The sequence below is a fragment of the Sus scrofa genome, chromosome 17 (assembly GCF_000003025.6).
Source record: "Sus scrofa isolate TJ Tabasco breed Duroc chromosome 17, Sscrofa11.1, whole genome shotgun sequence".
NCBI classification, from domain to species: domain Eukaryota; kingdom Metazoa; phylum Chordata; class Mammalia; order Artiodactyla; family Suidae; genus Sus; species Sus scrofa.
Genome location: NC_010459.5, coordinates 48,054,416 through 48,080,016, shown reverse-complemented (window position 1 = coordinate 48,080,016; position 25,601 = coordinate 48,054,416). Strand labels below are relative to the sequence as shown.

General features: G+C 48.8%; 3 protein-coding genes across 5 annotated transcripts; 1 reads left to right on the top strand and 2 right to left on the bottom strand.

Annotated features, from left to right (window-relative positions):
- On the top strand, positions 125–1,698 carry SPATA25 (spermatogenesis associated 25). The gene is made up of 2 exons (XM_001928964.4): positions 125–651; positions 1,044–1,698. The coding sequence occupies exons 1-2, from the start codon at positions 597–599 to the stop codon at positions 1,670–1,672; spliced, it is 684 nt and encodes a 227-aa protein (XP_001928999.1). The 5' UTR covers positions 125–596; the 3' UTR covers positions 1,673–1,698.
- ZSWIM1 (zinc finger SWIM-type containing 1) lies at positions 1,703–6,781 on the bottom strand. 3 transcript variants are annotated; one of them, XM_021078022.1, is made up of 2 exons: positions 5,559–6,781; positions 1,703–4,620 (listed from the first exon to the last, which is right to left on the bottom strand). In XM_021078022.1, the coding sequence occupies exon 2, from the start codon at positions 4,471–4,473 to the stop codon at positions 3,103–3,105; it is 1,371 nt and encodes a 456-aa protein (XP_020933681.1). In that variant the 5' UTR covers positions 4,474–4,620; positions 5,559–6,781; the 3' UTR covers positions 1,703–3,102. The 3 variants fall into 3 exon arrangements, with proteins under 3 accessions (XP_020933681.1, XP_020933683.1, XP_020933682.1); XM_021078024.1 differs by lacking the exon at positions 5,559–6,781 and adding an exon at positions 5,402–5,550; XM_021078023.1 differs by lacking the exon at positions 5,559–6,781 and adding an exon at positions 5,353–5,549.
- On the bottom strand, positions 6,908–25,538 carry ZSWIM3 (zinc finger SWIM-type containing 3). Its single transcript, XM_013985404.2, has 2 exons — positions 25,151–25,538; positions 6,908–9,328 (listed from the first exon to the last, which is right to left on the bottom strand). Exons 1-2 carry the CDS (start codon positions 25,303–25,305, stop codon positions 7,387–7,389), a joined length of 2,097 nt encoding a protein of 698 aa, XP_013840858.1. The 5' UTR covers positions 25,306–25,538; the 3' UTR covers positions 6,908–7,386.

Sequence of the window (25,601 nt, the reverse complement as noted above, 5' to 3'; positions counted from 1 at the left end):
GGATTCTGATTTAATTAATTGGTCTGGGATATGGCTGGGCATCAGCATTCTAAAAGCTTCCAAGAGAATCTCATGTGTAGCCTGATGTGAGAATCCGTGCCCTAGGCCAACTACTTCCTATTTCACAGAGGCGAAATGGAAGCCCAGAGATGGGAATGCATTTGTCCAAGGTCACACAGCAAATGCATGACTGCTGAGTGTTCCTTCTCTCACACTACAGGGCACCAGACTCCCTTATTTGTATCTCTGATCGTTTGTTTCCATACACATGATCATCTCCTTTGATCCTTGTAACTTCTGGGGAGGCAGAGGGCAACCATCACCCCCATCTTACAGGGGAGGATTGTCAAGGAACAGAGCTGTCCAGGTGACTTGCCCAAGGTAAAGGCCAGAACCTAGAATGTCCAGTTCCTGGTCCAGTGCTCCTTTAACCCCACCCAGTGTCACATACAGGTTCTAGAATGAACATGTCAGTGCTGTGAGGTGGGTTCCAGGTGTAAAAGGGAGGGACTATGAGGTGACATTCTAGAAGGGTGGAGAGGGTTGGACAGGAGGCAGACGACTGTTCCCTCACAAACAGGGGCTTTGGGGCAGCCATGTCCTACTTCACGTCTCCACCAACTCATCCAGGTCTTCTGCCTTCGGGCCACGGTGAGAGGGGGGAGCCCCAGAACTGGAGGGGGTACTGCAGCTTCCCCTGAGAACCTGCTTACTGGTTCTGGGGAGGTGGAGGTTCTGCTGGGCATCCGGGGGCTGGCCTGGGAATCAGCCAGGAAAAATCCCCAAACATTTCACAAGTCCTTGCCAGTAGCTACCCACTTGCTCATTCATTCATTCAACAAGCACATCTCCGTCACCCACCTGCATTAGGGACAGACTGGGGGTGCGGGTATGAGTAAAACCTGGTGTCCCACCACTGGACAGCCCTCTTGGGCTGCTCTGAAGTATCCCATTCCCAGCACTCTGCTCCCGTGCCCTGCCCCTCAGGGCCTCCTCCTCAGAGAGACCGAGAATAACACTCCATCCTACTCCTGTCTCTGCAGGTGGGGCTGCTTCTCCAGGCTCATCCCTTGGCCTCTATAGTCCTGCAGAGCCCGTGCTGGTGGCCTCTGGTGGACAAGGCCCACTGAGCCAGAAAGCTGAGCAGGTGACACCTGTTGCCCAGGCCTGGGGCCCGGCCCTGGCAGTGCTGGAAGCCAGGGGCTGCCCTGGGGGGGTTAGCTGGGAGCCAGCGCGGCGGAAGGACTACAGCCGATACTGTCACAAACCCCCCCAGGCAAGGCAGCCGGAGAGCGTGGGCTGGGAGAATGGCTGTTCCAGCAGAGCTCCCCACCTGGGCGGCCCCAGCAGGCCCCAGCCCCTGCTGCTGTGCGGGCTGTCACCGGGGGCTCTGCCGACGCCCTCTGAGGTGGGGGGGAAGGAGGCCGGCTCCCAGCCGGACATCTGCATCCTCACCCTGGCCATGATGATCGCTGGCATCCCTACTGTGCCCGTCCCAGGCCTAAGGGAAGAGGACCTGATCCGGGCGGCTCAAGCTTTCATGATGGCCCATCCGGAGCCGGAGGGGGCTGTGGAGGGGGCACGGTGGCAGCAGGTGAAGAGCCACACAGCCTTGGGGCCCAAGGCCCTAGTGAGATCCAGGAGGGGCCAGCCCCCCGGCTCCTGCTTGTAGCTGGATGAAATAGCACCAGACACAGAGGGTGGCTTCTCCGAATGGTTTTTGGGCAGACCGGGTTGGTGGTGCCTATGGCAGGGATGGGGATAGGGTGGTGGTTTGAGCCACTGTGACCAACACCAGTCCTTCATCAGGGCCCAGACCCCTGGAGATTTCCAGAAAGTATGAAGCCAGGAGATAGGTCTTGTCAGAGTAGTTAGGATGAAAGTTACCTGAGGTAGGGGGCTCTGCTTGGAGCGTGGAGGCCTCTTTTGTGCTGCTGTGGTTCTGCAGCAAAAGTTCCTGTCCGGAGCACTAGGCGCTGTGAAGCCCCCTCTTGCCCTATGATTCTCGCCTGCCGGGGAAGGTGATGGGACCACAGGCAAGGCAGGAAAATGAACTCTTGTTTGAGCACCCACTGGGCATCAGGCCCGTCACATGGCCACTCTTCTTTCATCTTACCAACGCTGGGGGATCTCCATTTTTGCAGGAAAACAAACTGAGGTGTAGAGAGGTCACTTGCCTGGAGTCCCACAGCTGGTAAAAGGCAGAGCCAGGCAGGGAAGAAACCTGCATGTAGTGTCAGACTCCAAAGTCTCTTCTTTCTGCAGCCTTTCCTAAACTACCTTCTATAAGGCAAATAACTAGACAAGCGCTAGAATAGGCAACATTCAACTTTAATGACCTCCGGATGGGGTGGGGTGGGGGGTGGCGAGGCTGGGGGCCTCTTCCCCTGTGGGCCAGATGTCATCTCATGACTGGGGTAGCTGTTACCAAACCCTAACCCTGATCTCTACTCAGTGGCTTTTAACTTTTATCTTGGAGCAGGGGTCACCTGTTTTTGTAAGGCCCTTGAGCCAAGAAGGGTTTTTGCCTTTTGGGAAGGTTGTTATAGAAAAAAAACAAAACAAAACAGGGGCTTTCCATTGTGGCTCAGCAGAAACGAATCTGACTAGCATCAGTGAGGATGCAGGTTCAATTCCTGGCCTTGCTCAGTGGGTTACGGATCCGGCATTGCCATGAGCTGTGGTGTAGGTCGGAGACAGAGCTCAGATCCCGTGTTGCTGTGGCTGTGTAGCTCCAGTTAGACTGCATCTGGCTGGACCACAGATGCGGCAGCTGTAGCTCTGATTTGACCCCTAGCCTGGGAACTTCCATATGCCGTGGGTGTGGTCCTGAAAAAAAAAAAGAAAGAAAGAAAACCCAGCAAACAAAAACAAAGGACCAGAAATATACAACAGAGGCTGTACATGGCGAGCAAAGTCTAGACGATTTATCCTTGGGCCCTATACGAGAAATGTTTGCTGCCTCCTGTATTAAGGAACTAGACACTTTTTGGGTAGCAGGCTGCAGCGGGATAAAAGGCCTTGGTCCTTCTTCCCTGGAAGGAGAGACCGTGGAAGTACAACAGGGGGAGTGTGTATGAGCACCTCTGGGCACGGAGGGGATCAGAGCTGGACCTGCTCGTAAGGGCCGATCCAGCTGTCAGCCAGCTCCCGCAGGGTGCTGTACCGCCGTTCAAACTCCTCCTGGCTGCAGTGCTGTAGGAGCTGACCCACCTCCTCCGTGAGGAGGGCCACGGCCAAGTGCTTATCCAGGGTCTCACTCCACGCGCTGCCCAGGATGTCACTGAGACTGGCAGCACAGCCTGCCGTCCACTGAGCTGGCAGCATGTCAGGCTGAAGCACCTGGCGGCGGGCACTGAGCATGGCGAGGATGTGGCGGCAGGGCAGGTGAAAGGCCTGGTTAAAGTAGCAGCTGCAGCTGGCTGGCGGCTGGGGCTGCACCCTGTGGGTGTCCTCCAGGATCTGTATGTTCACCTTTTCTGAGCCAGAGCCAATGAGGTGCATGGATTTCTGGACCACGGCCAGCTCACCCAGGCAAAGCTGCGCTGCTGGCCCCGTGCAGATGGCATGAAGGGAGTGCTGGATACGGGCTTCTACCAACTGCTCCACTTTGGGGCTTTCGGCGCTGACGTCTGAGGGGGTGTGATCACTTTGGGGACTCAGGCCCAGGCTGAAACTTGCCTGGTCCCCAGAGTTGTGCTGCATGTATTGCAGCAGCGCGGTCAGGCCTTTTTCCGCAGATGGGGTGGTGCCAAAGAACTGGCTGAGGATGCAGGTGGTGACCTCCAGGCCCTGGAAGTAGCGGCTGCTCTCGGCTGTGCTTCTCCAGCGGTGAGCCAGCCAGATGCGGTCATTGAGCAGCCAGTGCGAGTGCAGCTCGGGCAGCTGGGCTGGTGGGATGCAGGTGCTCAGGAGCGTGTGCAGCTTCCTCAGGTTTCCTGCTGTGGCCGAGCACATTGTGCTCTGCAGGGAGCTCAGGAGCGCCCTCTCCACCGGCTGGTCTAGGGACAGCTGGTAGAACTTGCCCTGGAGGAACTTACAGATGTGGAAGGCGGAGAGCAGGACCTCAGCTGCGGGGAACTCCATAGCGAGGGTGGGCACTGGGAGGAAATGGGGATCCACCAGGATGGTACAGACTCTCTCCCACGCTGGGTTAAACTTCTTGAACACCTGGAACATGTGGGCCAAGCCCTCAGCATCCTCCTTGGCAGGAATGGCGAAGTAGACTGCCCGGGTAAGATGATCCTCCAGCTGCACCCGAGGTCCATCCACCAGGAAAGTATATAGCACCTTACCCCTTGGGTTATAGGTCCGGTGGACAAATAAGATCTCAGGAAAATGGGCAAAGACACTCTGCATGAAGCAGCTCTGATAGTGGAGGGTATCAAACTGGGCAGTCTTGCTAACCTGATAGAACAGCAGAGGTGGGCTTGGGTCCTCAATCAGGAGCTCGTTCAGCATTGCCAGGGCCATGGGGGGGATGGGAGATGTCTAGATGCCAAGGTCCCAGTATTTTCTCTCTGAGGCTGCTGGACAGAAGGCTCCCAGCCTTCTCAAGCTCCAACTTCGTTGAGGCTGGAGGCTGGACTAATGTACCCAGATCTTGTTCCAAAGAGGGGCCTGTGGAGAGGAACAGAGGTTTAAGGAGAGAGTGAGGGCTTGGCTTTTCAATTATTCATGCAGACAGTGTTTCATTGCTTACTCTGTATCAGCGCTGTTCTGGGGGAAACACAATGAAAAAACAAGGATATATCAGATAATGAAGTTTACAAAAAGCAGAAGGCGGGGTAATAGGAAGTTGGAGGAGGGAGAGGCACTGTGGCCAAGCCTCCTCTAGAGGGTGAGAGGATGACTTGGAGCTGAGACCTAATTGATAAGAAGGCTGCAATGGAAAGATTTGGTTCCATGAAATTTAAACAAGTGTGAAAGCCAGAGCTGCCTTTTTTTTTTTTCCCCCTTAAAGAGCATTTTGAATATTTGTATAGCACTTTATATTTCCAAATTACTTCTTGGCCTCCATTCTTTCATTTGGTCCTGGTATATACAGGAGAACTGCAATTGGCCCAAACTTGTGTGATCTTGGGCAAGTCAACGACCCCTCTGAGTCTCAATTCCTTCGACCATAAAACGAACAAATGTTCAGAGCCTCTCCTGCCTCTATGTAGATCCCTCTATCAACTGCAATACTTTGTTCAACTATTTCTTTTACTTAGCCCCCAAGCCAAAATGGGTTACTGTCCCATTTTACAGATGAGAAACTGAGGCAGAGGTTAAGTGAGTTGCCCACCATTGCTCTGTAAGTAGCTGGAAGCTGAGTCTTTGGCTCAGGATCGTGACTGCTTTCCACAGTACCTGAGGTTCAAAAACCGAGGTAGAGAGGGGATACGTCCTGACCTCTCACCTCTAACCCGGCTGGGAGGATGTGGTTGTCTGACGTTCCTATTCGCAGTCTGGCTGGAGCCAGAAGAGAAGTCAACCTCCCACCCCTTTGGGAGCTGTGTCACGGTGACTGCGGTCACCAGCTGCCTCACACCTCCACCCCCTCAGAAATTACTCACCCACGGCTTGGCTCCGTCGCCATTTCTCCCTATTTGACCCTGCCTCTGACTCTGACTGACCTCTAGGTTCACCAACCGCGGCGCCAGATTCGCCGTGACTCAGGCCAATGGCCTGAGGCGTTCGCTCTCAGTCTTTGGCGCGCCGACCAATCGTAGCCTGGCAACTTGTGGGCGGGCGCTGTTACCAGCGTTACGAGGGGCTCGGCTGGAGGCAACCAATGAAAGCCTGAAGACAGTAGCATCCAGGCGAGTCTGAGGCCTGAAGCCAAAACTCTGGAGCCTCTGGTCTGGGAAGACCAATACAATGGCGCGTTACTATGGAAACGCCCTCAGAGGCCAAAAAGGAAAAGGAAAATAAATGGTAGTGTGTCATGGGCTTTTTCTTTTTTTTCTGGTTAAATTCCAAGACCCCAGGTGGGTAGAAATGGGCACCTCGGAGTTCCCCTTGTGGCGCAGCTGAGCAAATCTGACTAGGAACCATGAGGTTGCAGGTTATATCACTGGCCTCGCTCAGTGGGTTGAGGATCCAGAGTTGCCATGAACTGTGGTGTAGGGTCGCAGACGCGGCTCGTATCCTGCGTTACTGTGGCTGTGGCTCCGATTGGACCCCTAGCCTGGGAACCTCCTTATGCCCGGCGTTCGGCCCCCCCAAAAAGAAAGGGGCGCCTAGGTAATTGCATTGTGTCTTCTGCCTCATGGGGAAACTGAGGCCCAGGTCTCAAATTCTGACTCTCCAACAGGAGTCAAGGGGCCCAATCTTTGAAACTGAGGAGCTCCAGAGCTCCTTGAGACAGCTGAACTAATGGTGTTGCCCAGCCCAACCCCCTCCAGTGTTTTACAGGAGAGATCCAGAATAGCGCTGTGGTTGTTTAAGGCCATTGTGATCCAGTGCAAGAATCAAGACTGCCTTGCCATCTTTTCACCTTGCCTCCCGGTGATGGCTCTTAGAAAGCAGGTGATTAAGACTACAAACTAGCAACAACAAAAGTAAGCGTTGGTGTTTAACACTGCATGGAATCTAAAGGGGAAACTGGAATTACAACAGGCCAACACACTAATTTTTAGAGATGAGGAAACTGGTCAAAAAAATTAGAGGCTTGCCCACAGTACCCCAGCAAGCTGCCAGCAATCCTGCTTTGGACTCAGGTTACTTCTCTTTCAATCTCTTTGGCTTCTTCCTACTAGAATATGAGGCAGCCTGAAATTGATGCTGAAGGCTTGGTTGGAGGAAGAGGATGAAGTCAGGGGCGGAGTGCTAACCACTTAATTTGAGGCGTTAGGTTCTATTTGGCTCCACAACCCCCATTAGATTCCTTCCCTGTTCAAGCAGAACACATTTCCTCTGCTTATTTGATTTTATTTAAACAAAACAAAAACTTTAATATGAATAAAAATAGGTACAAATAGCAAATTCTTTGCAAAGAGCAGCAACAGCCAAGGATCACCCTCCTTCTGTCCCTGAAATCAGGCCCTTTTACCAGGTCTGTTTTATCTCACCATATGCTGGGGCAGGGTTCCATCTCTATAAAGTGAATAAGATCTGATCTCAGGGGCTGAGGGACAAAGAGGAATGACCTTTCAGCATGGAGATAACTTTGGCCTTTAACAATGAAGGAGGCTTCCAAGGAAAGCCAAAGGGAGGGCAGAAAAGGGGAAGATTCAAAGGACTGTCACACAATGGGGCTCCTTTTCTTCCTCTTGTAACAGTATCTAACCCTACCTAGGAAGACATTGGTTAAAACACTGACCCCTAGCATGTCCTGCCAGCTTTGAGCTCTCAGATTTCCAAGGAGAGGGGTTTGTGGCCCAGCGCACCAGTGCAAATGCTTCAGTTGTGAATGGTGACTCCAGCAGGAGTGAGTCCCTCCCCTTCCTCCTGCTTTCCCCAGAGGAAAGGGAGGCGACCCACATCCTTGAAGTCCCCCGGCTGCTGACTGGGCTCAGACACCTGGCAGGGGGCCGCCCAGATGTCCACAATCTTGCGCAGGGTGGAACAGCGCTCTTCCAGCTCTGGCCCCTCGCTCTGCATCAGCAGGTTGGCTAGCTCCCTGCTTAGGTCCTGAATCATGTTGTTCCGTCCTTGCTTCCCAGGCTGGCCTGTGTTTGGGATCACGAAAGGGTCCTGGAGCTCCCCGCTGGGTCCGAGGAGGTGCTGGTACCTCTTCTGCCACCGGCGGCACACCATGGTTTCGCCCACGGGCTTCTGGCTGGTGTGCAGCAGGGCCAAAATGTGCCGGCACGGCAGGTGGTACCACTGCTGAAAGGAGCAGCTGCAGCTGCAGCCGTCTTTGCTCACCTGGTGGGAGTCCTCTAGCAGCTGCACGTCCACAGAGGAGCCAGCCACGTCCACCAGATGCGTAGAGTTCTGCACCACCGCCCACTCATTGTGGCACAGCTTATAGGCCAGATCGGAGCCACTCTGGCGTAAGGAGTCTAGCATGCCACCATGGGAGGGCTGCCCCTGGGGCTGCTGCTGCGGCACCTGTACCTGCTGTGGCTCTAGCTTTGCCTCTTGCCCGGGGAGCCTGGACAGGCTCCCCCAGCAGGTTCCGAATGCCTTCTTGGACTTTGGGGTCATGCTTGCTGACCGGGCTCTCTTTAACTTGGGGGGAGCGGTGGGCAAGTTCTTCAAGCCTTTGGTATTAAAGAAGTCTATGTAATCCACGAAGCGGAGGATGCAGTCCAGCAAGGACTGCTGTTCCCGGAAGAGGCTTGACACCTTGCTGGTGACAACATCCAGGCTGTCCATGTAGGTGTTACAGGCGTGCAGACCCTTCCTGACGTGCATGTACCACAGCAGTTCACAGGAGAACCAGTGGGCCTGCAGGAAGCTGAAGAGCTGCTCGTCGAGCAGGGCTTGGGACATGTGGCAGAGATTTTGCAGGCTGGCCTCAGAAGTGACAAACACAGCCTCCCGCAGGGCTTCCTTCATGAGCCTTTTAAAGGACGGATCTGCTGAACTACGATGCAACTTCTTCTCCAAGAGACGGGTGGTGTGGTAGATGGACAGGAGGATGCGGGCAGCAGGGAAGATCTCCTGCAGGATGGCCCGATGAGGGAAGGACGGGTCCACGAAGACCACCTTGACCTTGGGCCAATCAGAGTTGAACTCTGTGAAGATGCTCAGCATCTTGGCCACAGAGGTGGCTGTCTCGGCCCTGAGCACGGCAAAGTGCACCACTCGCCCCTCTCGTTCCTTGCTCTCCACCAAGAAAGCATAGAGGATGTGGCCCTGGGCATTTTCCACCCGGTGCAGCAAGAGGTTCTCTGGGAAGCGGATGAACAGGTCGCTCATCTTGCTGCTCTGGAAGCTGAGCCGGTCCAGGTCTTGGCTGCTGCCCACACTGAAGGAGGCCATAGAACCCACATCCACCTTAAGAAAGTTTCTCATCACTTTGGCTATCTTGGCCAGGTCAGAAGGAGTGAGGCCCTCCTGCTCTGGCTCTGAGGGTGCTTGGACCTTATCTGAGCAAAACGATGGTTCAACCGGGGACTTCTCAGCCGTGCCAAGGTCTGTTTTGATGGCAGGCTGTGCCGGCTGGGGTTTCTGCTGGCACGCTGTCTTCTGAGATTTGCCAGTGGCAGCTCCTTTAGGACCCGTAGTCTTGGAGTTAACATGTATATGCTGTGTGTTGAGTTCACTGACACACAGTCTATCCAGTTTCTCATTGTACTGCAGGAGCAAGTATGCCGGGCACATGTCCGCCTCTGCTGTTCTCTTCCTGCTGTTTGACTGAGTCCGAATACAGACAAATTTCACCTGCACATACCTAGGGAAGGCAGAGGTGACAATGAAAAAGGTGCTGACCAACCCCTTTCTCTTATAAGACAGGGCCCTGTAGAGACACAGAGTAACTGATATGTTTCCTGGATACCACAGTGCGGTACAGGATGTAGGAAAGGTTTATGTTCAATCTCCAGTCCTAAAGTATTCAGGACTTTAAGACCCCATGAAACTAAAACACTTTTTTTTTCTTTTTTTTGGCTGCACCTGTAGCATATGGATGTTCCCAGGCCAGGGATCAAATTCCCTACAGCTGCAGCAACGCTGGATCCTTAACCCACTGCACAGGGGACTGAACTGGTGCTCCACAGAGATAAGCTGGATCATTAGCCCACTGTACCACAGTGGCAACTCCTTTTTTTTTTTTTCTTTTTTAGGGCCGCACCTACAGCATATGGAAGTTCCCAGGCTAGGGGTCAAATCAGAGCTACGGCCACTGGCCTACACCATAGCCTCAGCCGCGCCTACACCACGGCTCATGGCAATGTCAGATCCTTAAGCCACCGAGGGAGGCCAGGGATTGAACCCACATCCTCCTGGATCCTAGTCAGGTTCGTTTACCGCTGAGCCACAATGAGAACTCCCAGTGGGAACTCCTAAAACACACTTCATTTTCATCTCCAGCAATTTGAAGCCCCAGTTCCTTTTATTTAACCTCACTTTCCCATCTGTAGTTGTCAATGGTTCAATCTGAGACAAAGATACAAGGGGAAAAAATGGCTAAGAAGTAGCTGCAGAGCTGGTTACTCACTTCATTACTGCCTTTAAGGAGCCACTGCCTCTTGTGCAGCCTTCTTCCAGAAGCAAAGATAAAAGAGGTCCTCAGGGGTCAGGGTGTGCCTGGGCTTCCTCTCTAAGAAAAGCCTTGGTTATCTTTCATTTAAAGAAAGATGTCGGAGTTCCCGTCGTGGTGCAGTGGTTAACGAATCCGACTAAGAACCATGAGGTTGCGGGTTCGGTCCCTGCCCTTGCTCAGTGGGTTAACGATCCGGCGTTGCCGTGAGCTGTGGTGTAGGTTGCAGACGCGGCTCGGATCCCGCGTTGCTGTGGCCCTGGCTCCGATTCGACCCCTAGCCTGGGAACCTCCATATGCCTCCATATGCGCATATGCCTCGCATATGCGCAGGAGCGGCCCAAGAAATAGCAACAACAACAACAACAAAAAGACAAAAGACCAAAAAAAGAAAAAAAAAAAAGAAAAGAAAGATGTCCACATCCTAATAGAGTGAGAAAGCCTGGGAGAGGTGATCTTTGGGATCTGGCCAGCTTTGCCATTCTAGGCTGAAAGTGTGGTCAAAAGAGGACGGTAATTAAATTGAGTATCTGCTCTTTCCCCTTCCTATCATCATTCAAGCCATGCGTCAAGGCCCAGTCAGGTCCCACCTTCTCCTTTGAGGATGTCCTCAAGCCACAAGAACAGCTCCTTACTTGGGATTCACTGCATTTATTTAAAATAAAAGGCTTAGGAGTTCCGACTTTGTGGCTCAGCAGAAACGAATCTGACTGGTATCCATGAGGACACAAGTTCAATCCCTGGCCTCTCAATGAGTAAAGGATCTGGCGTTGCTGTGGGCTGTGTAGATCGCAGATGTGGCTCGGATCCCTCGTTGCTGTGGCTGTGATGTAGGCATTAGGTTCACAGATCCTTGCAGCTGAGAGAGGCTCTGGCGTAGGCTGGCGGCTACAGCTCTGATTCGACCCCTAGCCTGGGAACCTCCATATGCCTCAGGTACGGCGCTAAAAAGACAAAAATAAATAAATAAATAAAATAAAATAAAATAAATTAAAAAATAAAAGACTTAGCAGAATTTCTGGGTAGTAGTAGTAGTAAACAGTGGGGATGCTGAAAACTGACTCTGCATTTGAATCCAGGTTCCACCACCCAGAAGCTGTTTGACCTTGGGCAAGTTACTTCACCTCTCTGTGTGCAGTTTCCTCGTCACAAAATGAAACTAATTAGGGTTGTTATGAGAATTAAATAAGCCACAGACATAATATTTAGCCCAGAGCCGGGTTCAGTCTTTCATTCATTCTAAATAAAAGTCATCTCCTGTTATCATAGCCCCTGGGCCTCGTGCCCTTCTCTTCAGCATTCATGCAGTGCCCTTCCAATTGGAAAGGGGCTGTCTGCAAATGGCAAGAGTATTCTGAGCACTTAACACAAATGCTATTGCTATTATATTTTGGGTTTTGTTTTTTGTTTTGTTTTGTTTTTTTGCTCTTTAGGGCTGCACTCATGGCATATGGAAGTTCCCAGGCTAGGGGTCAAATTGGAGCTACAGCTGCCGGCCTCCTCTACAGCCATGGCAAGGCAGGATCTGAGCTGCATCTGCTACCCTCACCAGAGCTCACGGCAATCCCGGATTCCTAACCCGCTGATTGAGGCCAGGGACTGAACTGGCGTCCTCACGGATTCTAGTCGGATTTGTCTCCACTGCGCCACAACAGCAACTCCCTAACACAAATGCTACTCCTTCAGCAGATGTTCATCAAAGATGTGCTGGATGAATGACTCAGCGACCACAGCTGGGAGGGACGGGTCATAGGGAGTGTCCCAACCCAAAGGAGAGGGAAGGGGAAAACTCTCTCAGCCCCTGAAATGACACGACACAGCCTGGGCATCTCACCAACCCCCTTCCAAACACTCTAATCCATCTGGTCCTGTCTGCTCATCCTGTGGGGCAAGCTTAGGAAAAATAGGACGTCAGGCCTGAAATAACAGGGTGGAGGGGCCTGAGGCTGAAAATGCCTGCACCTGCTGTGTGCACAGGGCCGGGGTGGCAACCTCACTGCCAGCTCAGGGAGCGGCCAGGTACTAAGGTGAGGCCAGTGAGGGGGAGCCTCTGCCTAATTCGCCCACATTATTTTCCACTGCCCCTGCCATCTTGTTCATTGCACCCTAGAAAGACAAACTGTCTACGGCTGCCTGTGTCCACTGCGGTGTCTCATCTCTCTGCCTTTGCTTACGCCGTCTGTCTGGAATGCCCTTCCCACCTGATCTTATCCCAGAGCTTCCTCGGCCTTCAGGACTCTGTGTGACCACCACCTCTCCTAGGTTGCCTTCCCAGAGCCCTCAGATTGGACCCTACCCTTCTGCTGGCTCAATATCCTAGCATAGCTCACTGAATTATATTAACATTATGTGCTCATGATGCCTATTGTTAACCTAGTCCAAAAAAAAAAAAAAAATACTGATGAGTACCAAACATAAATCTTTCTGCCTTTCCTGGTTCTTTTTTTTTTTTTTTTTTTTTTTGTCTTTTTGTCTTTTGTTGTTGTTGCTATTTCTTGGGCCGCTCCTGCGGCATATGGAGGTTCTCAGGCTAGGGGTCGAATCGGAGCTGTAGCCACCGGCCTACGCCAGAGCCACAGCAACGCAGGATCCGAGCCGCGTCTGCAACCTACACCACAGCTCACGGCAACGCCGGATCGTTAACCCACTGAGCAGGGGCAGGGACCGAACCCGCAACCTCATGGTTCCTAGTCGGATTCGTTAACCACTGTGCCACGACGGGAACTCCCTTTCCTGGTTCTTAATGACTGCAGCCCTCAGGGTGGAGGCATTGGCAATCTTTTTAATTCCTCCTTCTCATGTCTATATCCAATATTTTAAGTCTTTTAAATCCTTTCCTACTGCTATGACATGTATTCAGGATTATTATATGCCAGGCCACAGTAAGCCCCTTACACGCATTGTTTTACATTAAGGGTTCTGTCTTCCACATTTTACAGATGGGGAAACAAGCTTAAAGAAGTTCTCAAGAATCTGGGATTGCATCCTCCAGCTAAAACTGGAGAAGCGGAGATTTGAACTAAGCTTGCTTGGCTACAGTTAACCATATGCTCCTGTCTTCTTTCAAATGATTTCTCCTTTCTCTGAATTCTCCTTCTTGTCATTCTTGACTTGGCCCTCAACACTTTGATTTTTCAGGTCCAATAACTTCCTTAAAGATCTTTCCACAAGCGGTGTGGCGAAGGGGAAAGCTGCGCCCGCGTGAGGGAGCTGGGCTGGCGCTCCTGGAGGCCACGTGCTGAGGACAGGACTGGGGAAGGCAGGGTCCGGACCCCCTGGGAGAGCCCAGAAGTCTGCAGACCTTCCGCTGGGTCAGGTTACAGGGCTAGTCTCCGAAAGGCAGAGACTTCTCAGCTGCTGGTAGCAGTTTAGGACTTAAGACGGCTAAGAAGGCAGCATCCCGCTAGCTGGAAGTCCTCAGAACTGGCTTTAGAACTCTGGTAACAGGTCTTAAAAATCCTGGCTTTATACTGTTTTGTTTTTATTTAGTGGATTTAATCATTTGCAAAGTTCCTAGCCCTAGTCAGTCTCACAGAGGCATTTAATGGCAATCCATTTTGTGCTCATTTAAGGCATTCAAGATTTTAGGATTTGCATTCTCAGGCCCTACCCAGAGAACTCAAAAAAAAAAAAAAAAAAAATCTCTAAACAAACTGTCCTTGTTGGCATCATGCATTCCAACTTAACAGGTACAAGATTGAAGCCTCTGTTATTTTCTTTTCCTGCTTCCTTTAATCTTTTATATTGAGATATAACTTACATATAGTGAAATACACAAATCTTTTGTAAGAATTCTTTGAGTGCTATAGTAATTTTTTTGGATTTTTTTTTTTGGTGGAGGAAGCCCCCAAACTCTCAGCATGCGGAAGTTCCCGGGCCAGGGATCAAACCTGTGCCACAGCAGCAACCCAAGCCACTGCAGTGAAAACGCCTGATCCTTAACCTACTGCACCACATGGGAACTCCATTACTGTAGTAATTTTAATCTGTAGTTCTTTTTTAAAATTTTTTAGCTTTTTTTAGGGCTACACCTGCAGCATATGGAAGTTCCCAGGCTAGGGGTCAAGTTGGAGCTGTAGCTGCCAGCCACAGCCACAGCAACACCAGATCTGAGCTGCGTCTATGACCTACACCACAGCTCACAGCAATGCCAGATCCTTAACCCACTGAGCGAGGCCAGGAATTGAACACACGTCCTCATGGATACTAGTTGGGTTCCAAACCTGCTGAATTCCCCCAGTCCTTTGTTTAATTTCAAACATGTACTAAATCCTACTATGTACCAAACACTATGCTCACTATGTTAGTTGCTCAGAAGGCTGAAGCAACAAATCAGTCTCTCAGAGACTGGTAAGCATAGACTATTACATGGATGGCCAGTAAAGTCAAAATTAAGTTAATGATCAACTTTACTTCAATTAAAAAAAAAAATTGGAGTTCCCATCTTGGTTCAGTGGTAATGAACTCAACTAGTATCCATGATGATGCGGGTTCAATCCCTGACCTTGCTCAGTGGGTTAAGGATTTGGCATTGCTCTGAGCTATGGTGTAGGTCGCAGATATGGCTTGGATTTGGCGTCTCTGTGGCTGTAGCATAGGCTGGCAGCTACAGCTCTGACTGGATCCCAAGCCTGGGGACTTTCATATGCCATTAAGTGCAGCCCTAAAAAGACAGAAAGACAGACAGAAAGAAAGGGATAGAGTGGTTAAATAGAGGTACAAGCAATATACTTATAAGTGAATGAAGAGTGATTCTCCCTGTCTGTGGGGATTAGAAGAGACCTAAAGCTTTTTATTAATTTCACATAAGGTTTGTGTCCTTGTTGTATGCAAATTGCACCTTGAGCAATGAACAGAACTTTTACAGGTGGAGTAAAGCCATTTTAGACAACATAACCTGAGTTAGGAACAAGACTCTGGAGCCTTGAAGATCTGAGTTTAAATTCCAGCTTTACCACTCAGCTTTGTGAACTGGGACAAGTCACTTTACTTCCTCTCAGCCCTCTAATTCCTTACCTATAAATATAGAAATAACAAGAGTACCTGCTCTATGAATAATCAGTAGCTGATTTAAGAAAAATCAGTACCACTAAAAGTCAATTCATTTAAAAAGGATGTAGCAGACAGAGAAAGATAAATACTGTATAATATCCCCTTACATGGAAAAATGCAACTAGTGAATAAAATTAAAAAGAAACCAATTCAGCTATGGAGAACAAACTAGTGGTTACAATGGGACGTGCAGGGGGAGCGGCAATATAGAGGTAGGGTATATATAAAATGAGCTACAAGGATAGACAGTACAACATGGAGAATATAGCCAATATTTTATAAGTATAAATGGAGTAAAACCTTTAAAAATGATGAACTGGAACTTACATAATATTGTATTCTTCAATTTATTTTATTTTTTGCTTTTCAGGGCTGCACCTGTGGCATATGGACGTTCCCAGGCTAGGGGCTGAACTGGAGCTGCAGCTACCAGCCTACACCACAGCCACAGCAATGTCAGATCGTTAACCCACTGAACGAGGCCAGGGATTGAACCAGCATCCTCACGGATCCTAGTCAGCTGTGGCTCATTAGCACTGAGCCACAGCTGGAATTCCCTATTCTTCAATTAAAAAAAAAAAAAATGGCTGTGGCAGGACCTGTTGGTAGCTGATACAACACCCCTTAAGCCCCCTCTTCCTTCCTAACCGAAGGCTATTTTACTCAGGGTGCCATTTTTCCCCAAAAGAGCCAAGTGCTTCAGAGCTAATGTAAGCCAATTATGGTAATCTCATTAGCAATGGCCATGGATACCAGCCCAATTCTGCACAAAGAAACATGAGAGGAAATCTGCAGGAAACCAAGGCAGACTGTTTCTTCTGGATGTGATGCCTACATTTGTGCCATGTGGCGAGCCATCTGAGGGCACAGCTGAGAGTTGAGGATGGCAGAGTAGAAATAAGGGGAAAGCCTGGGATGCTGAAATAATCACCTTCTCTGGGCTAAGAATAAGGCATTTTTTTTCCTTTTTAGGGCTGCACCCATGGCATGTGTAAGTTCCTAGCCTGTGGGTTGAATCAGAGCTTCAGCTACAGGCCTATGCCACAGCCACAGCAATGCCAGATCTGAGCCACATCTGCAATATACACCACAGCTCAAAGCAATGCCAGATCCTTAACCCACTGAGTGAGGCTGGGGATTGAACCCGAATCTTCATGGGTACTAGTTGGTTCTTAACCACTGAGCCACAACGGGAACTCCAGAAGGCATTTTGAGTCTGGGTTTTCAGTTTGTCACAGCCAAAAATGTCTCCAGAAACCACATTTCATAGGAAATAGTAAAAAATAAGATTTGAATGGATCTTAAAAAATGAGACTAAGGGGAGTTTCCACTGTGGCGCAGTGCAAACGAATCCGACTGGTATCCATGAGGATGCTGGTTTGATCCCTGGCCTCGCTCAGTGGGATAATGATCCAGTATTGCCATTAGCTATGGTGTAGGCCACATGGCTTGGATCCTGTGTTGCAGGCCAGCAGCTGCAGCTCCAATTTGACCCCTAGCCTGGGAACCACCATATGCCACAGGTGTGGCCCTTCAAAAAAAAAAAGAGAGAGAGACTAAGGGAGTTCCCTGGTGGTATAGGTGTTAGGACTTGGCACTTACACCACTGTGGCCTGGGTTCAATCCCTGGTCTGAGAACTGAGATCCCACATCAAGCAGCCACATGCTACTGTCAAAAAAAAAAAAAAAAAAAAAAGATAGAGACTAAAATTATTAAACAAAATTTAAGAGGTTTTTTTGGGCTGCAACTGTGGCATGTGAAATTTCCTGGGCCAGGGATTGAACTTGTGACACAACTGCGGCAACACCAGATCTTTAATCCACAGCACCACATCAGAACTTTCAAAATGTAAGTTATGATGGCAGCTACCTGCCAATTCTTAGGCTAATCAAAGGAGGACTTAAATTGTCAACTTTTTTTTTTCTGGTATATTTTTTCCAAACACTCTTGATACTTGATTTCCTGTCTCATTTTTATGATACAGTAAAGGTCACTTTTACCAAAATATTCCTGGACTTTAATCCCAAGGGCCTAATTTAATTTTTTGCTATGCGAATCCTTTGCTTTTTAAGTTTGTATCATATCATCCTTGTTGATTTCCCTTCTTCATTTGTCAACTGGCATAAGGCTGAGATGATATAAGGATTTCTCTATCATTACTTTCAGGGACTTCACCAAATCCTAGTGCTCTTGGAACACGTACAACTTCAACCTGCAACCATGCAGAAGTTCCCAGGCCAGGGATTCAACCCATGCTACAGCAACTACCCAAGCCACAGCAGAGGCAACACCAGGTCCTTAACCCACCAAGCCACCAGGGAATTCCCACAATCAGTTTTATTTGCATTATATGATCAATGTTTACCACACCTGTTCATCAGCCAGAAACTAACTACCAAAGATGTTGATGGAACTGGTGGGGATAAGCAGGAAGGAATGACTAAGTAGTGACTACTTTTATTTTTATTAAAAATTTTTTTCTTTCTTTTTCAGCCTTGCCCACATCATATGTAAGTTCCCAGGCCAGGGACTGAATCCACAGCTGCAGCAATGCCGGGTCTTTAACCCACTGTGCTGGGCCAGGGATAGAGCCAGCGTCTCCAGAGAGACAAATGGGATCATTAACCCACTGTGCCACAGTGGGAACTCCCAGTAGTGACTACCTTTATTTTTATTTATTTATTTGTCTCTTTTTTTGAGGGCTGAACCTGTGGCACATGGAGGTTCCCAGGCTAGGGCGTCAAATAGGAGCTGTAGTTGCCGACCTGATCTGAGCCATGTCTATGACCTATATACCACAGCCACAGCAACACCAGATCCTTAACCCACTGAGGAGGCCAGGGATCAAACCCATAACCTCATGGTTACTAGTCAGGTTCATTAACCACTGAGCTGCGATGGGAACTCCCAGTAGTGACTAACTTTAAAGGTAGCTAGTTTGTTAGCAAGATTTTTGCTTTCCTACAGTTTGGTCACTATGGATACATGGAAAAGGAAAACTCAGATAACAAGGGCTTGTTCAAAGGGTGTGATGAGGATTAAATAAAACAATGGGTGTAAAGTGTCTGGAATGTGTTGCAAGAAGTGTTCAAAAAACGGCAGCTATTAAACTGAACAGCAATGGAGACTTCAGAATACTTCACTGACTGTTTGAAGAATATCAGTCACTCCCCACCAAGATATAACAAAAAGAAAAAACAGGAGTTCCTGTTGTGGCTCAGAGGTAATGAACCAGACTAGGATCCACGAGGACACAGGTTCGAGATCCCTTGCCTCACTCAGTGGGTTAAGGATCTGGCATTGCTGTGAGCTGTGGTGTAGGTCACAGATGGGGCTCTGATCCGGAGTTGCTGTGGCTGTGGTGTAGGCTGGCAGCTGCAGCTCTGATTCAACCCCTAGCCTGGGAATTTCCATCTGCTGCCAGTGCAGCCCTAAAAAGACAAAAAAAGAAAAAAAAGAAAAGAAAAGAAAAAAAAACACACCAGTTAGATATAAAAATATGGGATGGGAAACTGGGCATAAAAATCACAGAATCTCCCAGTTGATATGGGCTTTTGGTTATTTAGTACTAATGCCTACCACACATTTCTCCGACACTTTCCATCAGGTGAGACTGACCTATGCTTCAGCTACTCCATGTTGTTAGGTGGTAACTGGACAAAATGAAACACAAAGCTTCAAGACAAAAATACCTGGAGAAACTGTTAAATCGTAGCAACATAACTGTATCTTCCCTGTTTCTTCCTCTATCACAAACCTGTGCTCAAAATAGAATATGCTAAAAATAGAAATTACCCCTTTCTCTCTGTGACTATAGGCTCCCTAAAAGGTGGGAAGCATGAGTTCCCTCTGCTCAGCCTCCCTGCCACTCTGTTGGTGGATAAACCTGCTTGAGATCTCATTGCTCCAGTTTCTGCCTCCTTCTTCCCCTCTGGTTTCTAACACATGTTCTTCATTTAATCTTCACCACAGCCTCCTTTTACCTAAGAAGAAACCATGTCACAGAGTTTAAAAGTCTTGCCTTAAAGCCTGTCTTTCTGACTTCAGAGCTCTCAGGTGTAACTGATACTCCAGCTTTTCCCTGAGCTTCAAGGAGCTGCAAACCTTTACGTCGGCCACAGCCATTCCTATAACATTTGCATCAGTATTTTCAAATGGTTTCCTTCAAACCAGCTCACTTCACCAAGGATCTTTAAATTTAGATACTAACACAAATACTCAATATTCAAATCATCTCGCCTGACCACTAGGAGGATGCATATCTGGCTGCAGGAAACACTGTGCGCTTCTAAACGAGCTCCTGAAAACATTTCCCCACCCCGCTCCAGCCCCACTGGAGCAATGCTCATCCCACACATCCATACATCACTCAAAAAGCCCAAGGCAGTGTGCTCTGCACAGAGCCCGGATCCAACCCACCATCCAAGGGCATCCTTTATAACTTCCCAACAAGCGGTCATCCTGTCTGGGCTAAAGGCTTGAGCTGCTCAGAATTCACTTCCTGGCCAATTAGCTCAGCACAGGATTGTCCACAAGGGTAGAGACCACAGTTCACTCATTTTTTAAGCCCAGCTCAATGCTTGGGGATAAACATGTTTACTTTTTATTTTTTTGGCTGCGCCTGCAACGTATGTAAGTTCCCCCGCCAGGGATCGAACTCGTACCACATCAGTGACAACCATGGATCCTTAACTCGCTAGGCCACCAGTGAACTCCATAATAATGTTCACCTCTTAACCAGAAGCTTGTTGAATGAATAAATACTGGAAAGCTGCTACGACTCAGTGGTTAAGTAGGGCAGTTAAAAGCTCTGGCAATAAACAGGCTGGGTCTGATCTTCAGTTCTAACACCTAATTGCTTTCTCGGAGTGCCTTGAAATCTTACCCCATTCCCTGCTCCTACTTGCCCCCTCCTTTCTGCCCATTTTCCTTGGCTGTAACTGTACCAAAAGTCTGCAGACTTCCCTGACTCCCCCCAGGTGATTTTTGGGGGTGAGGGTGCTTTTTTGCAACAAGCTATCTTGCGCTTCCAAGTCCTGACTAGCTCAGGCCCTGCTCCTGGCTCCCCTTTACTGTCTCTGATCTCTCTTCTCTCTTTAGCTCAAGCACCTGGAACTTGGGGTCCGGGGTGAAACAGCCTTAAAGAGTTCCCTTCGTGGCTCAGCCGTTAATGAACCCAACTAGGATCCATGAGGATGCAGGTTCGATCCCTGGCCTCACTCAGGGGATTAAGTATCTGATGTTGCCATGAGCTGCAGTGTAGGTCACAGATGCAGCTTGGATCCAGCGTTGCCATGAGCTGTGGTGTAGACCAGCAGTTGCAGCTCTGATTCGACCCCTAGCCTGGGAACCTCCATATGCTGCAGGTGCAGCCTTAAAAAGCAAAAAAACCAAAACAACAACAAAAAGAGTTACATAATGAAACATGGAAGCTTCATGTACAGCAGACAGGGACAGGTAGAACTAGCAGTTCTCTCTCTCTCTTTTTTTTTTTTTGGTCTTCCTAGGGCTGCATCCACAGCACATGGAGGTTCCCAGGCCAGGGGTCTAATCGGAGCTGTTGCTGCCAACCTACACAGCCACAGCAACTCGGGAACTGAACTAGCAGTTCTCTTAACATTCAACTTCTCCTGGCTGTTTCCCCATCTGCACAATAGTATTATTACAATAGCAGTGATACTTAATATTTTCCATGTACTAGGCCCTGTGGTAAACTTTATATGTATTAACTCATTTAATGGGAATAACAAAACTGACTTCTGACAAGGAGATTCAGAGGGCCAAGTCAGAGAGTGAGGGTGAATGGGCTTTGTAAACTAGCGCCACGGAATGTTTTGTTTTTTGTTTTTTGTTTTTTTTTTTTTAGGGTCGCACACACTCGTGGCACATAAAGCTCCCAGGCTAGGGGTCGAATCAGAGCTGCAGCTGTCAGCCTACACCAGGGCCACAGCAACGCTTGATCCTTAACCTACTGAGCAAGGTGGGGGATCGAACCTGCGTCCTCATGGATACTAGTTGGGTTAGTTACCGCTGGGCCACAACGGAACTCCCAGCTGTTTCTTCCTAAGAGAGAGACTGCACTGGTATTACAAACCAGCCAATTCCTCCCTTCTACCCACCAGACTGTTTCCCTGTCATTCTCCCCCCAGCACCTAGACTTTTCTGTTGGAGTTCTTACTACTGTTTTAAAGAAATCATTATTTCTGTGACTAGAGTTTAGTATTTGTCTTCCTGACCGGAGGGGCAGCTCCAAGAGAGCAGGGACTCAACTTATCTTTTTCAACACTGTCTTCAGACACTAGCAAGGATTATGTTTTCAGTTAACAGTTGCCAAAATGAATTAAAGGGTCCATACAATGGACTAAGTAACATGGAATAAGTTCCAAAGTATATAAATAAGAAAAGGTACAAAATGATATGTATAAAAAATATGCAGCCACTTGTGCTAAAAAAAAAAAAAAAAAAAAAAAAAAAAAGATGTAAGTGGGGGGTTACTGCTGTGGCTCAGCGGTAATGAACCCAACTGGTATCCATGAAGATGCAGCTTCGATCCCTGGCCTCCTTCAGTAGGTTAAGGATCCGGCGTTGCTGCAAGCTATGGTGTAGGTTGAGGATGAGGCTTGGATCCGGCACTGCTGTGGCTGTGGTGTAGGCTCCAGCTGCAGCTCTGAATCAACCCCTAGCCTGGGAACTTCCATATGCCCTACAAAAAAAAAAAAAAAAAGATGTACCAGGGACATCTGTACCAAGGTACCAGAGTACCCTGAAGGCCTAGTGGCTAAGTGACCAGGTGTTGTCACTGCTGTGGTTCAGGTTTGATCCCTGGCCCTGGAAATTCCACATGGAGCAGTGGGAAAGAGAATTGGAGGGACTCAGCTAACAGGTTAGAATTTGGGATTGGTTTTATTTTGTTTTTGCAGGTTGAACAATTTTATTTGATTTTAACTTTTTCTTTTTATGGCCACAACTGCAGCATATGGAAAGTCCCAGGCTGGGGGCTGAATCAGAGCTACAGCTGCTGGTCTACACCACAGCCACAGCAATGCAGGATTGGAGCTCCATCTGTGACCTACACCACAGCTCATGGCAATGCCGGATCCTTAACCCACTGAGTGAGGACAGGGATCGAACTCCTATCTTCATGGATCCTAGTCAGGTTCATTACCACTGAGCCACAAGGGGAACTCCTGAATAATTTTAAAAAATGAATTTCTTTTTTTTGTGCCTTTTTCTAGGGCCAGTCCCTGCGGCACATGGAGGTTCCCAGGCCAGGGGTCTAATCAGAAGTGTAGCCGCCAGCATACACCACAGCCACAGCCACGCCAGATCTGAGCCACGTCTGCAACCCACACCATAGCTCACGGCAATGCCAGATCCTTAACCCACTGAACAAGGCCAGGGATCAAACCTGCAACCTCATGGTTCCTAATCGGATTTGCTAAGCACTGAGCCACGATGAGAACTCTCTTAAAAAATGAATTTTTTTGAGTGGCTAATATAGTAATTTAATTTTTTTGAAATTTAAAAAATTACATAAAAAGGTCAGTGTCCTTTCCACTGTGTGAGACACAACTGCTGTTACTTTCCTGAGATACTCTGAGCCTGAACAAACATACCCTGTGTGTACATAGGCATCGAGGCTTTTTTTGTTTTGTTTGCCACACCAATGGCATGTGGAAGTTTCTTTGAATATTACAACAATTTAAAGAAAAATGTTAAGTAAATTGTAGTTCAGGATATATGGTGATGAGAGGATCGTATATAAAATACCTGAGGAGTTCCCATTGTGGCGCAGTGGTTAGCGAATCCAACTAGGAACCATGAGGTTGCGGGTTCGATCCCTGGCTTTGCTCAGTGGGTTAAGGATCCAGCGTTGCCAAGTGAGCTGTGGTGTAGGTTGCAGACGCAGCTCGGATCCTACGTTGCTGTGGCTGTGGTGTAAGCCGGTGGCTATAGCTCCGATTAGATCCCTAGCCTGGGAACCTCCATATGCTGTGGGAGTGGCCCTATAAAAAGGCAAAAAGACAAAAAATAAAAAAAATAATAAAAAATAAATAAATAAAATACCTGACATTTTGAGGAAAAGTGAGCTAAGATAAGTGGATGGGCTAGATTATTCTAACTAGTAGATATGGTTAAGTGCAGGACCAGGAAGCTGTAGTTTGGGAGGGGGGCTGAATGTGGTGTAGACCCAGTGTGGATGGAGCACACAGTGCAAGATGGAGAGGTCAGAAGGGTCAGAGGTCAGAAAGGTCAGATGATCTGGCAAGCCAGGTCCTGGACTTAAACTTGAGGGCAGCAGGAGGCTCCTGTACTCTATCTGGCTTAGAGTGTAAGCAGCTTGAGAGCAGGGCATTTTTTGATTCTTTCACTGCTTAGAAGATGCTACCAGCATAAATTAAAGTCCAAACACTTCACAATGGTACCCAAAGACTTTTTTTTTTCTTTTTCCTTTTGGCTACACCTGCAGCATGCAGAAGTTCCTGGGCTAGGGAGCAAACTCGAGCCACAGTAGTGACAACACTGGATCCTCTACCTGATGAGCTACCAGGGAACTCTCTAAAGACCATTTAGGTAACATGCAAGTGACATGATCTCCTGTAAGCATGGCATGCCACACTATCTCAGACATGCTACTTCTTTCACCTATTTGTGCCTTTGCTCCACAGCTCCTTCTGGTCAAGTGATCCTCCTGTGTTACTCGGTAACTAACCATTCGACTTCTACACTAGCCCTTTGCATTCATCCACAGCCCAGCAGAAACCATTACTTCCAGTGTGAAGCCGTTTCCCTCTTCCCAGGCACTTGTCACTTCTTCCTCTGCACACTGCTTTTAAAGCGTTTATCACATACTAGTCAGGTTACCCGAATCGCTATGCCATCTCAAGCTCTTTGACAGCAGGTTTCGTTACTGGCTCCTCTACATTGTCTGTACGAGCAGAACCCTGGACCTCAGACTGGGGAAAAAAACACAGCCTGCTCCCTAGATAGGGAACTTTGACCAAATGTCTCAACCCAGAAGTCTCAAACTCAGATATAGTTTGATTCTCAGAGTTGGCCCACATAGGGTGTGTTCAAATTTGAATTTTCAATTTTTAAAAAGTGGACAAACTCACGGAAAGCCTGGATTTCTGACTCCATTTGCCCTAAATCTAGGAACACTGGCTCATTTTCACATGGCAACCATCAGCTGAAGTTGATCAAACAGGGCCTGTGCTCCATTTTGCCCAATTCACACGTCTGTTCTCCCTAGCACAAAGACCTGGTTTTGGTTGTTCTTTCCTCATTGTTTTTCTTATGGTTAAATTAAAAGTTAAACTTTCTTACACTAGGCTGTTTCACCTGAGTCCTGAAGGCAATTGAGTGTTCAACCATTAGCTTAGCCTCCAAGTCTGTTTTCTTATCTGCCAAATAGAAAAATAACCTTTGCCTATAATTTTCAGTACAGCTCTGCAGGGTAACACGGATACCAAACAGAGAATGCTGCTTGGACCATGGGAAAGTGTTTGAAAAACACAATTTTTTAAACCTCAGGAGCTCAAGAACCATTTACAGAATGAATGAATCAATGAATGATGAATGAATGAACAAACAAACGAACCAACAATTGATCAGTATTACTGCTTTGTAAAGAGAAGACTGATGAAGAAAACTCTGGCCACGGCGTTTTTATCCATTTGTGAAAGCCATACTTTGTGTCTGGGATACGGCAGGTGCTTGAAAAATGGGACAAACTGCCGTCACTATGAATTCCAGAAAAGCTGTGCATGAAGGAGTGAGTGAAGGTGAAGTGGGCAAGAGTTACGCCTGTGAAGGTTTAGCACTTTTCACCAGGCACACAGCAGGTGCTCAATGAGTGCCTGTGGAATGCTCAGAGACAGGGGCCCAGCTGCACTCCCTCCTCCAAGCCGCCCTCCAGAGGGCCATCCGGCCTCCTCCCCACCCTCCTGCCCCGCCCTTACAGGATGTCCTCGCGGATGGAGGTGCCATGGTTGAGGTTGTGGAAGCGGACGGAGACGCAGTCCCTGAGAATGAAGGAGCACCTGTTCTCCTTTTTGTAGGCGCTGAAGCACTCCTTGAAGTCCTCGTAGGTCTTGAAGCAGCTGCCTAGCTCCATGGCCGCCCCCTCAGCCCACAACAGGGGCTGGCCCCAAGATCCACACCAGGGGTCAGAGGTCACACTGTGAGGTTTCTACAGACTGGAGTGGGCCCAGGAGGCCTTAAGGGTCGGCCCGGGTCGGGTGGCCTGTTACGGAGCTCAGGAGAAGCCCTCAGCTCGGGAGGACCTAGGTGCACTGGGGGGCGTCTTTGCTACTGACAGAAGGGAAATGACACTCAGCCCTTATTATCCATTCTCGGGGCTCCGCCCCATCACTGACACATCCAATCAGCACCAGCCTCTCAGACTGGCAC

Bases quoted from the DNA above. Each gene is read 5' to 3' on its own strand.
- ZSWIM3 (XM_013985404.2), bottom strand. From the start codon at position 25,305: ATGGAGCTAGGCAGCTGCTTCAAGACCTACGAGGACTTCAAGGAGTGC. The intron at 9,329-25,150 runs GTAAGGGCGGGG...TGCCTTCCCTAG, and splicing joins TCCATCCGCGAGGACATCCT to GTATGTGCAGGTGAAATTTG.
- SPATA25 (XM_001928964.4), top strand. From the start codon at position 597: ATGTCCTACTTCACGTCTCCACCAACTCATCCAGGTCTTCTGCCTTCG. The intron at 652-1,043 runs GTGAGAGGGGGG...CTGTCTCTGCAG, and splicing joins TCTTCTGCCTTCGGGCCACG to GTGGGGCTGCTTCTCCAGGC.
- ZSWIM1 (XM_021078022.1), bottom strand. From the start codon at position 4,473: ATGGCCCTGGCAATGCTGAACGAGCTCCTGATTGAGGACCCAAGCCCA.